General features: G+C 41.5%; 1 protein-coding gene across 1 annotated transcript; it reads left to right on the top strand.

Annotated features, from left to right (window-relative positions):
- The first annotated feature begins 1767 nt into the window (after positions 1-1767).
- Positions 1768-6551, top strand: CD24 (CD24 molecule). Its single transcript, XM_066315208.1, has 2 exons — positions 1768-1888; positions 4520-6551. Exons 1-2 carry the CDS (start codon positions 1814-1816, stop codon positions 4700-4702), a joined length of 258 nt encoding a protein of 85 aa, XP_066171305.1. The 5' UTR covers positions 1768-1813; the 3' UTR covers positions 4703-6551.
- The last annotated feature ends 4228 nt before the right edge of the window (positions 6552-10779 follow it).

The following is a 10779-nucleotide window of genomic DNA, read 5'->3' as shown; positions in this document are numbered from 1 at the left end:
ACACTAGAATATTCTTTGCTTTAGCCGTTGTAATGCCCTAACTGGGTTCTGGATTCTCTTCATTTTTCATCTCCTCCAGGGAATCTGGTGTCAGAATCATGTGAGCCCTGACTTTATTGCTGTGATTCATGAGACTTCTCTCACAGGGAATTTCACTTTTCTGTAGTGTTAGGCTTATCTACTGAATGAAAAGGTGACCTTCCCCCCCTCCCCCATTTGTGATTAATTTAACTATGGCAACCAAAACTAACTGTTGGCAAGGGAAAGTAATGATAGAAATGTTTTCAGCTTTGTCACTCTGTCATTGTAAGTCCACCACAATCCTTTTTTTTTTTTCTCTCCTTATGTCTCCATAATCATGAAAACCCATCTTCTGGCATCCAACTTTCAGAAGACAACCAGTAAATATTCAGAGACATAAGACCATCAGTTTCATGACTGTTCCCATAGTTACTTTATTGACAGACCGTGTCTTATAGTTAAGAACTGGAATATGACTATGATCAGAATGAAGGAAGTGTTGCTTCAAAAGTGCTTCAGACAGCATAGCTCTCAACAGTTCTTTCGTCCTGTTACAGAGTAAGGATTGATGTCTTGTACAGCTTACAAAAAGCCTTTATTTCTGGAAAAATGAAATGACTATAGCTTTGTCGAGCATTCTGAAGGAATCAATGTAAGACTTAGTTTGGAATGAAATATTCTTGTGCAACACAAGTCGCAGCACCTGGTTCTACAGTGCATCTCTCCACATATCCCGTGCTTCTGGAGTGAGTTCTAGCAATGCCCTTGGAAGCTCTTCAAAAGCAGTCCAGTCCCTGAAGATGGCCAATGAGTTACGTAGTGCTGGACTTGGGTATCTCCTCACACTTTGTCCTGAGATAAACACAAATCTATCTAATTTTGAAACCTGTTGATTTCTCTGAGCCAACAGAAAATCTTGCTCTTCTTTTAAATACAAATAACTGCTTTGTGAACAATAGAATCAGGACATTGGTGTCTCTGTTTTGTAGCTTATAAAGTGGACGCTATTTTTACTCACTTGTCCATACACTGAGACCTCTGAAAGGTTGTGCCAGGGCCTCACCAAATCAATCTTCAGCGGGGAGGGAGATACAAGTACAGTATTTACTGTGCTAGAAGGTGGAACCTCGCCTACACAGAGGCTATAGCTGGAAGAACTTTGTGTTCCACTTGTAACACAGCTTTCTTTAAAGAATAATGGTAATAATAAAATATTTAGATGCAAAGAGTGCTTGAAATTGCAACCTGTGGTCTGAAGACTGAGCACTAATGGTAAGGCAACTCTGAACAAGATGGGATCTTAACTCCCCGGCTCTTCTTCCACTGCTCCTGCCATTTAGAGGTACTTACAGCCATTTTAACCTTTCCTTCGCTCATTCATGATTTTTTTTTTTTTTAATGGAAAAAGCTTGGTGTTTTTATAAACATAAGCGTTTCTCTGGAGTAACCGCAGCTCAAGCGCCACAGCCCGGTGCCAGCTCCTCCACACGGGAACAGGACGCCGGCAGCAGAGCGGGGCCGGCGCCTGTGAGAAGCGGAGCAGAGCCCTCGGCCCTGTCGGCGAGGGGCCGGCAGGACAGCCCGGCCGGGGGGAGCGGGGCCGGGGCCGCGGCGGGAGGGCACGGAGGGCGGGAGCAGAGGTGTGGGGCGGAGGAGGGGGAAGGCGGCGGCGGCGCGTCACGGGAGCCCGCACTGTTATAAAGAGCCGGGCGCGGCGGAGCCCAGCATCTCTCTCGCCCTCAGCCACAGCGGCAGGAGCAGCAGCAGCAGCGTCGCGGCGGGACAGCATCAGATGGGCATGGGGACGGCGCTGGCGGCGCGGCTCGGCCTGGGGCTCCTGCTCCTTGCCCTCCTCCTCCCCACGCAGGTGAGCCCCGGAGCGGCTGAAGCTTTCCCTCCGCTGGGCGAGTCGCGGGAGCGGCGGCGCCGAGACCCTCCGCGCCGCGGTGCCGCCTCGGGAGCGGCGGAGGGGCGGGTTTGTCCCGGGAGGATCTCCCGCTCGTGTGCGCCGTCCCGGGGCCCGCCGCGGAGGCCGTGGGTGGCGGGCGGATCCCCGCCCCGGGGCGGCGGGAGAGACGGACGAGCCCGGGCAGCCCCGGCTGCGGACCGGGCGGGGATGGGCGCGGACGGGCGGCGGGGCGAGCCCGGAGCCCTGGGACGGCGGTGGTGGTGCCGTGGATTATCCCGGTCAAATCAAAAAAGATGGAGTTGGAGTTCGCCTATTTTTTTTTTTTCTTCTTTTTTCTTTTTTTTTTTTTTTCCTTCCTCCCCGTGGGTTTCTCGAGGGAAAGCCGCGGACCCGTGGTGTGAGAGGCAAGTGAGAGTTCCTTCTCCGCCTATTAGAGGGAGAACGGTCCCTCCAAACCCGAGAGGGTTCGGGAAGGCACGAGTTTTGCAGCGGGACCCGGGTCTGACCCTCCCCACACCGAAGCTGCGGGCCTTTGGGTCCCGTCCTGGGCTCGGTTCCCGGCAGGAGTGGGAGGTTTTAGGGGCTGGAAGCAAAGGCGGCAGCCTCTGGCTGCGCTGGCCGAGCCTTGCCCTTGGCGCAAAGGTAATGGATGCGGGAGAGAGCCGCTTCTCTCTAAGCGGCCAAGCGGAGCGGGGCACCCTCGTTCCGCATCGGTGTGTTGATCCTAGAGACCACCTCTTCCAAAGGGTGAATAACACCCTTATCAGAAAAATAAACAGCAACGGAATTGCTGGATCGTGTTCCCTCCTCCTCTCCTCTTTGTTAGCAAGGAAGGGCATTATCCATTCTCCTTTGTGCTCAGTGGAGTCTTGCCCTTGGCAGTGATGAGAGCAGGATCAGACCCTTTGGGTTACTGGTATTTATCACATTCACGCTGAGAAAATCTCTGGGGTCCCATCTGTTGTAACGTTGGGGAATTTCGACATAAGCCCACTCTCCTCCACAAGCACACACACACACACACACACACACACACAAAAAAAAAAAAAAAAAAAAAAAAAAAAAAAAAAAAAAAAGAGAGAGAGAGCGAGAGAAACTAGGGGGTTTGTTTTGTTTAAAACCAAGAAAACTTAAAAAATATGTAACCAAGAGTGGAATGGTGATGGAGTCTTTGTATGAAGACTGAAAAAAATTCCAGGGCAGGTTGGGGCTTGCCTTATAGGTTATTACCTCAGCAATTCACTATTGATCGCTTTCAGACCGGTTTTAACAGAAACTTCAACACAGCGATTTTTATCCTGCAGTCCTAAATTGCTTCCAGCACGGTGCTGATTGCCAAAAATGCTAATTACCAAAAACCTTACACTATTCTTACGTTTGTCTATTATATGTTTTTTTTAGCAGGGAATACTGAAAGAAAGTGCTTATGCAGTTTTCCAATTAATTTAACTCCATTGCTTCAGTCTTGAGGGATCTTTTTTTTTTTTTTTCTGCTAATCTATTTTCTCAGCAGCACTAGAAACATGAGAAAATAAGGACACCTTTTGTGGACAGAATTACTAACTAAACTAACTAACCTCTTTTAAAATATGTTTTCACTTGAATTAACTCATAAGAGCTTACCAGAATGCTCTGGTAGAATACAAGTTTGATGCCATGGAGTTGAAGCCAAGCTTTCTCTATTATGCTCATTTTTGTGGATGAGATAATGTGATACTTGCTTTGTTTTCATTCTTGTGTCACACATGCTCTTTTTTCACTGGAATAAAAATGCTTGAGGTTATCTTTGAAAGTTTTTCTGTGCATATGTAGGGAATAACTTGATATTGAGGTTGCACAGAGTGCAAGTTTTTGTTCTGTCTCTATAATGCAGAGTTATGAGAGGAAAAATTTATTTTTTTATCATGCTTTCTATGAGCATTTTTAAAATTTGCTGATATATGGTCTTTTCACTGCATTTTTTTGTATGTTCTAGAATGCCAATAGGTTGTGATATAATCAGTATGGTTTCATTGTTTAGCTTCTGCCATTCAGTGCTACCACAGCAAGATAAGAGAGGCTGAAGTATTAAATCCACTCACATAAAGTCCCACCATTGCTTCAAAGGAAGCAGCAAACCAGCCCCAGAAACAGTTATCAATAGATTCTTGGTCATTGTTTCCTCATATTTTTGTTTGTGGCTTTGTCTGTGAATACAGACTGCATGCAATTCATGCAGTTGTTTGAAAATCTGTCTTATCCTAAGACTTGCCTTTACATAGCTCTACATTTGCACTTTTTTTTTTTTTTTTTTTTTTTTTTTTGAAACCTAGATGCCTTCTAATTTAGGGAAGGATTTCCATAAAGTAATAGCTTTGTAAATAAGTTTAGAAAAATATTAGATTTATTTCTTTAACAAATCCTGCATGTGCATTCAAAATGTCTTTGTCCTTAACTGCACAATGAAAGGCGTGAGCATTTGTATATATCATCTGAGTGCTCTGACTGAGTGGGGCTGCACAGTGTTCATTGCTACTGATACGTATTCTGATTTCTAAAAAGAGACAATATAACCCTTTTTTGTTACTTCCCCTCCTCTCCACATTCTAGATCTACTGTGGTGTCAATGAAACAAGTCCAACACCTTCAAACAATTCTTCAAGTTCTACTTCTCTGTCAGCTGTCACAAATTCAGTGAACAATACCACCACTCACGGACATGGGAATTCTCTTCACTCAACCACAAGTCTTTTTTTCATTCTTTCCGTTTCTCTTCTGTATTTTTGCTGTTAAGAGACTCTGGCATGGAAATGGCTACCACTCCCCACCCCGTTTCCTGAACCACCTGAGATGGCTCGATCTCCAACCCAGCATGAGAAGAAATCAATCCAAACACCACATAAAACCAGCTTGGTTCCACTCCATACTCAAATTAGCACCAGTTTGACCTAGAGAAGCACTCAGTATTCTGACTTTCAAAGCTGACCAGTGTGAAAAGACCAGCTTTAGCAAGGAGGTAAAATCATGAGCTGGAATCTGAAAAACAAGACGGAAACAAAAAGAGACCATACTGACAAACCCAATTTAAAGCTGAGAAGAAACACAGTATCTTATAATAAGGATGGATAATAACACTCCATGAAGAAAAAAGGCCAGAGAGTTTATTTACCATTTAGGATAAGGTCTTCAAGAGTTCTTATTTTTTGTTTAAGTTGAAAAACATTACCAGGCTCAGAGAACCCCTAGAAAACACAGAAAATCTCAAATAGTTCTGCTTCTTGCACAGCCTCTATGGTTATAACTTATGGGTATTAGGATGTATGAAAAATAAACAATGTCAAGAAAGGGGTTTCTTCTAGATTTCATTTGTATGAAATTGTTACAAGGCTAAAATAGAATAACAAATTTTTGTAAGAAGCCTTTTATTTAACGCCTGATTCCTAACCACGTGGTTAGCCAGGCAAGGCTAGTTTTGAAATAGCGAAAACCCCACCAGTTTTCATAAGAGTGGAATTATTTATGGTGGGAATTTGAATTTGACATTTTATTTAAATTGTTTGTATATTAAACCATATGTGCCAGCAAAAGGAGGTGTGGAAACATTAGCAAAAGTACCAGGAGCTTTTTGTAAATGAAATTCAGAAAAGAACAAACAAAGAAAGTCAATGGATGTATGTCTCCTCTTTCCTTTGTTTCTCCTCCCAAGTTCTACAAGTTGTGCAAGTTTTTTTGCTCCTGGAACTTTCCTTAATGATGAAGGATTTATGAAATCTTATGAGTAATGTTATAGTGCTGCTTTTTTTTTTTTTTTTTGGCACAAGGTGAATAACTTACTGTTTTTTTTTTTTTTTGAAGAGTTTTAATTGTAATAGTCTACTTTAAACCTGGGCTAATATTTGTGGTGGGGAGAAGGAATGGGGAGAGGAGAGCAAACGGCCAAAAAAAAAAAAAAAAAGAAATTAAATGAACAGGTGTTTGGAATATGAAGACTGGAGTCTTAATTTAATCACTGAATTTAAAACTTACCTTTGTAAATACAACTTTTTAAAATTTTTTTCTGAATCAAAATTGCTACACTTGCACAGATTGTTTCTGTATCATCCAACACTTTAGAAAATAGTATCTGGTACTTGATCAAAGCAAGCTTTGTTGAGGAGGTTCAACTACCTTGATGATGATACCTTGTCAGAAAAAAAAATTACTTATGTTGATATGATCACATGTGAGTGTACACGATCATACCACTGTCTGTAGATATTTATCTCAGTATAAGATCATGTCAAACATGAGTGGCTCTCTAATTTTTTTTAAATACACATCTGTCTTTCACCAATTCACAGTACCATATATTAGTAGCAAGCTAACACAAATTCATGTCAGTGAGCGTACATGGACATTTCCTTATGCTTATCATTTGTATCCAGTAAAATGTTAATGATTGTATTTTGTGTTTGTGTAATAATGCTTTGATTTATTAGCTACTGATTTTCACTGAAAAAACCTGTAAATAAAACAGTGGACAGGCAATGCATTCTAGATGCACTTCCAGATACTTCTACAAAAACTTGTACCTTGCCTGTGTTAAGTGAATGAACTGTTAAGCAAGATGGTATATGTGATTAAAAACCTCAAGGTCCAGAAATGCTGAAGTGTAATTAGTTTTATTTCTCTGGAAGATTTTGTGCCATTGGGTGTCTGGATTTTGCTTTGAAACCAGGGAGTGAGATTTGATTAGCATCTCTACTAAATGTACTAAGTTTTCCGTACTTATTACAGCCTCTTTCCTTTCAAAGTATGACCATGTTTTATGTTAGGCAAACAGTGCTTAGACAGAGGTTTTGTTTTGTTTTGTTTTGGTTTTTTGTTTTGTTTGGTTTGGTTTTTTGGTTTTTTTGGTGGCAATGAGCAATTTTCCTATAATGGCTAAAGCTGTTTCTCAGCTTCTGGTTATCAAGCAATGTGAATTAGCTGCTTAAGATTGGTGACTTCCACAGACTACACTAACACAGTAGGTATGTCCCAGTAATACAAGTTGAACCATGCTTGATGAAGGACAGAGGCTGGAAGAGGCAGGAATTTATGCAAAACTTCGCTTTAAAGCAAAAATTAACTTGGAGCATTCAGTAACAAATAGTTGTAGTTCGTGACATTCCAAAACTGTGTCTGTGTCATTTTTTAGGTATGTTCCTTTCTAATACCCCTTAAAGGCCCAAGGTTGTTCTGTGTGGTTATCTTCGCTCCCTACACATGGAGAAACACACAAGTGCCTAAGCACTTAGGCATGCTGCACATGGATCTGCATTTGTCAGTGGGAAAGAGGCCCCTGGAGAGGCCTCCCAAGGCTCCAGAGGGAATGTGGCGTGGCAGGCCTTTGCTTCTGTTTCTTTGCTTCTGTTCCTTTGCTTTTCCAGTAGGCTGAACAAACCCAAGGAGCAGGATAAGTTTATCAAAGCTCACTGTTCAACTAAATCTTGGAACGTGCAGGGAGTATCAAAGCACGTTGTTCCTTTGTTTAGCTTTTCTCCAAATGCTCCAGGAGAAAGCAGGAAGACAAACCAACCAACCCAGCTGTGTACCTTTTTATTCTAAACATAAAACTAAAAATAACCTCTCTCCAAAGACAGGCAAACAAGGAAAAAAGGCTGCAACAATGGGCCTTAATTCTATGATATGCCAGTACAAAAAAAGAAGTAAAGGAATATGTTCGAAGTTTTTGCGAAATACTCAGACAAAATAAGATGCTTCACTTAATTGGTACCGTGCTTTTTTCAAATTTTAATTTTTTATTTTTTTAATTGAGAAATAGAGCCAGATTGCTATTTAATGGCATTTAAGCTATTTAAATTCTCTTCAGTTTTAGAGTTTTCACCAGACCAGATGAGTGATTTAGAAAAATGATCTGGTAACCTTTGTTCTGTTCCATTCCATCACAGGACAATGGAATCAGTGATGAAGAAATCCACCCAGGGAAAGAGGATGTGATGGATGTATTTAACAAAGCAGGGAGGGCGGGAGGGGAGGGAGGAGAATGGAGCCTACGCACTTCACAACCATTTAATTTTTTTAAATGGCACCTACAATAACTTGGGCCAGCTCTTACCTTTGCCTCTCACTTTCACAGATCTGTCCAGCTGAAGTGTGTCTGGATAGTGTACATTGCAATGACTCTGAAACAATACTGCTCTGTTTGATGCATGGCACTGCTTTCGTTGTAAACATATGCTATAGCCACATATGTCCTGAATAAAGTATAGTGTTATTGTTTGAATGAAAATACCTAAAGTGAGCGCTTAGAATTTGTGTGCAGCTTACTATTCCTTCCTTCTCAACATCAAACACTGAATAGCTCTTAAATTTTTCCAAATTGCAGTTTTCGGCTGGTTTAGAAATCCACAGGGACTCTGAATGAACAACTTCCATTCAGCAAAAATCTCTACAAGGTGAAGTATTTTGGGCCAGATCCAACACCACTGCTAGTGGCCTCCTTGTTTTCAGCAAGATGCAGCCCTGTCCCCTGGGCTTTTCTCCACACAAGAACAGCACACAGGCAACGCTGTGTTGTACCAAGGGCTGTCCCCCTTTGTCCACGTGGGGATGGGACATTGTTAATGTCTCAATAAATGAACTCAGGGTTATTTTGACAAGCCATTCCCAACTCTTAGCCGAATCCATCAAATTAGGGTTTGCCTGTACAACACAAATATTCTGGAGCTGGCTGGAGACAGCGGCCTGCTCTCTAATGTTATTAGTACGACGTTTAGTACGGAGTAATTTCTCCCCAGAGTCGTTCTTATGCAGCCTGTTGGCCTCTGGAAGGGCTCATGGGAACAAACACTCGCAGGGCTGGGCTCTTTGTCACACATCTTTCCAAGTCAGCATTTCCCTGGACTCGGGTTACACCAGGCTCTGCAGTGAGCTCACAATAACACCTTGTATCTGAAACTGAGGATGGATGTGAATGTGCTTGTATTAGAGGCATTTCAGAGTGATTTGCATTTTGTGTGCATTCAGGCTTATAGAGATTTGATTTCCCATACATGACTGAAATGATTTAGGTAGCAGACTTTATCATCCAGTATCTTTATTGTAATGAATACAATTGGGAACGTTTCTTGTTTTTGCATTAAAGATAACTTTGAAACAGGAGCTGTCAGCTCTGCCTCGTAGCAGCACAAAGCTCTTCATTCTAGAATGCACATTATGTTTGATGCACTGTACAGGTCTACTGAGCCCCGACAGATGAAGGGGCTGGTTATTTTAAATCCATCAGTTTATCTACAGCAGTTTGAACAGCAGCACTAGGCTTTCTGCAATACGTGCTTTGAGACGTGGTCTTTTCATCATTATGCAGTAGCCTCAGGAAAGATACTTGATCCTTACTTTGGTTATCAGCCTTCGGTTTTCCAAGTGAAACCCTCAGCATCCTGCTCATGAATGCATAATTGCTCTGGTTTAGACTTCATCAAAATGTCCAGAATGAATGACCTGGAGCTGAAGAAAAAACCTGATAGATTCTTCACTGCCCAATCAAAATCCTAAACTAACAGAATCTCATCTGTGAAGGGTCATTCAATTCTCTCATGAATCCAGTAATACTCCCTGCAATGTATGTGCTACAAATACATGAATAAAACATTTTCAGGCTTTTCAGAAGTGAAACGAGACTCTTTTATGCTTTCAGCTTAGCAGGAGCTATGCTTCAACAACTGATGGGTGTACAATATAAAATTTGAGCACACAGCAGAATTAAATCGTGGTAGCTTGGTTTTGCTGCATAAACTGAATGATCACATTCCACCAAAATCTCTCCTGAATGACCTAGCGTGAAAAGTATTCTTTATGTGGCACAAATTATTAAAGGAAGCAACGCCTCTGTAAAGCAATTGTTCTGTTTCCCGCTTTTCAACCACTCTCACTGAAAGCACAGCGTGGACTTTTTTCAGATCGCTTAGTGTGCATAACCTGGACCTAAAGTCCGTGTTCATTACGCTGAAATATGTAAACTTCATGTGACAAAAATTGTATTTTTTTTCTCACTATATCAAACACATGGTTTTTGAGGTGTAAGACTGAACCTTGAGTTCAGAGGGATAGATGCACCCGAGCACAATAACAAATGCATGTCGTGTGATTGCTTGGACTGGTAGGATTCAAAACTGAATACATACAGCTCATTATAGCAATTAAAACCATAATAGCAAGAATTAAAAAATAAATATTAAAACAGGCAGAAAGCATGCTGTGAGAACCTTCCTTTTTTTAGCAGTCAGGAAGAATTTCCTCTGAAAGCAGATTATCTGGTAGCTGTTCAGTTACAAAGACAGTTACAAAGCATGTTAGTAGAATGAAAATGGACTTCATTGAATCATAAAACATGATATAGAATATATATTTGATGGAGTCTTTGCTTAAACATGGCAGTTTCAGTGTTTTAATGCTTAAGTACAAAGAAGTTTTTGAACAATGAGGAAGAGGCTGTGTGAGTAATGCAAAGAAGAGATGGCATCATTATTCTGAGACACAACAATGACATTTGCTGTCATGTATCTGCTATCTACATTTTTAAAAAATATTTTCTAGAACTTGCTGGCATTTTGTGTCATTTTATATTTCCAGCAATATCTGTCTTCAACTTATTTTTTTAAGGCTGCCGTTGCTACTCTGATTTTGTTCTTTCCTGTTTCATGAAACCAACACAAAATTACGTGCAACACAGCAATTTTTTTCACATTGGAATTAGCCTCCATTCCAAAATTCTCAGGCTTCTGTAAGGTGTGCCCTCTTACAAAGTGCCATCAGTAAATGAGCCAACGTGAAGCATTACCAGGATGACAGACAGGATATTTTCTTCCCTGCTAGTTTGTACTTTT

This window comes from Sylvia atricapilla, chromosome 3, assembly GCF_009819655.1.
Source record: "Sylvia atricapilla isolate bSylAtr1 chromosome 3, bSylAtr1.pri, whole genome shotgun sequence".
In the NCBI taxonomy this organism is placed as follows: Eukaryota; Metazoa; Chordata; class Aves; order Passeriformes; family Sylviidae; genus Sylvia; species Sylvia atricapilla.
Note: the sequence above shows the minus strand (reverse complement) of the source record. Positions and strands in the feature narration are given on the sequence as shown.